The sequence below is a fragment of the Aplysia californica genome, unplaced genomic scaffold (assembly GCF_000002075.1).
Source record: "Aplysia californica isolate F4 #8 unplaced genomic scaffold, AplCal3.0 scaffold00003, whole genome shotgun sequence".
NCBI classification, from domain to species: domain Eukaryota; kingdom Metazoa; phylum Mollusca; class Gastropoda; order Aplysiida; family Aplysiidae; genus Aplysia; species Aplysia californica.
Window position 1 is genome coordinate 2,227,971 of NW_004797273.1, and position 1,274 is coordinate 2,229,244.

The 1,274-nt window shown below is 51.6% G+C and overlaps 1 protein-coding gene across 1 annotated transcript in view; it reads right to left on the bottom strand.

The window, feature by feature from the left end:
- Positions 1-1,274, bottom strand: part of LOC101852658 (zinc finger CCCH domain-containing protein 13) — a gene marked incomplete in the record, with an annotated part of 78,502 nt that overhangs the window by 27,616 nt on the left and 49,612 nt on the right. The window contains 1 exon segment of the mRNA XM_035968254.1: positions 174-840. Coding sequence (XP_035824147.1) covers positions 174-840 — 667 coding nt within the window.

The following is a 1,274-nucleotide window of genomic DNA, read 5'->3' on the forward strand; positions in this document are numbered from 1 at the left end:
TCCTGTTGTACTCCTTTTCCTCTCCACTCCCTCCCTCCTTCTCTCGCTCCCTCCCCTCCCCCTCCCCCTTTATACAATACACTCACCTCATCACGTAATCGTATTCCTCCCTATTTCTCCGGTTGTACTCATCCTCCCCTTCCCTCCCTCCCTCCTCCCCTCCCCATACTCACCTCATCACGCTATCGTATTCCTCCCTATTCCTCCTGTTGTACTCCTCCTCCGGCGTCAGTCCCGCCACTCCGCTGTCGTCGTCATGACGACGCTCTCTGCCCTTTTCTGCTGACCGAGTAGGGCTGGCTTTACTTCTGGGGGAGGGGCTTCGCTCGCCCAGGGGGCGGGGCATAGGGTCGGAGGCGTGGTATGATTGGGTAGCAGTCTGCGTGTCTGGCTGTCCGTCGCGAGGAGCGCCTGTCTTGTCGGACAAGTAGTCCTGTAGCGGGGGAGGCCTGCCGAATGCCTCATTGGCTAGGTCCTCGTCGCTGTACGCGATGTTTTTCCGCGAGTATTGGTGGGGGTCGCCGTCCGCGTGACTTTTTCTATACGTGTCTGTGTTGATGTTGCTACCGTAAGGGTCGGCGTACGGATGTTGTTGCTGTTGCTGTTGTTGTTGTGTGTTGTTATTGTACGGGTCGTGTTTGTGATCGTGTTGTCTGTGGTAGGGGTCATGCGGTGCTTGTGTTGATGGCCTTTGGCCGTACGGGTCGTTTCGCGCGTTATCGTCAGAAGGATGCAAGTGGGCGGTGTCGGGGGCGATCTGTGGGAGGGCCGGGTATTTGTGGGGTGGGGGGGAGGTCCGGGGGTGGGGGGGTTTGTGGCCGCGCTCTGTATCTGAGTCACCTGGAGAAAAGGAGGAGGGGGGAGGGGGTGGTGGACAACACGGGCGGTCATGGCTGACAGGGGGTCGTGGTTGTTGTTGTGGTTGTTGTTATTGTTGTAGTTGGTTGTTGTTGTTGCTGTTGTTGTTGTTGTTGTTGTTGCTGTTGTTGTTGTTGCTGTTATTATTGCTGTTGTTATTGCTGTTGTTGTTGTTGTTGTTGTTGCTGTTATTACTGTTGTTATTGCTTATGTTGTTGTTGTTGTTATTATTGTTGTTGCTGCAACTGTTGTTGTTGTTATTATTATTATTGCTGTTATTATTGTTGTTGTTGTTGTTGTTGTTATCGCTGTTGTTGTTGTAATTGTCGCTGTTGTTATATTGATGTTGTTACTGATGTTGTTGTCGTTCATTTGATGTTGTAGTTGCTACTGATGTTGTTGCAATTGTTATTATC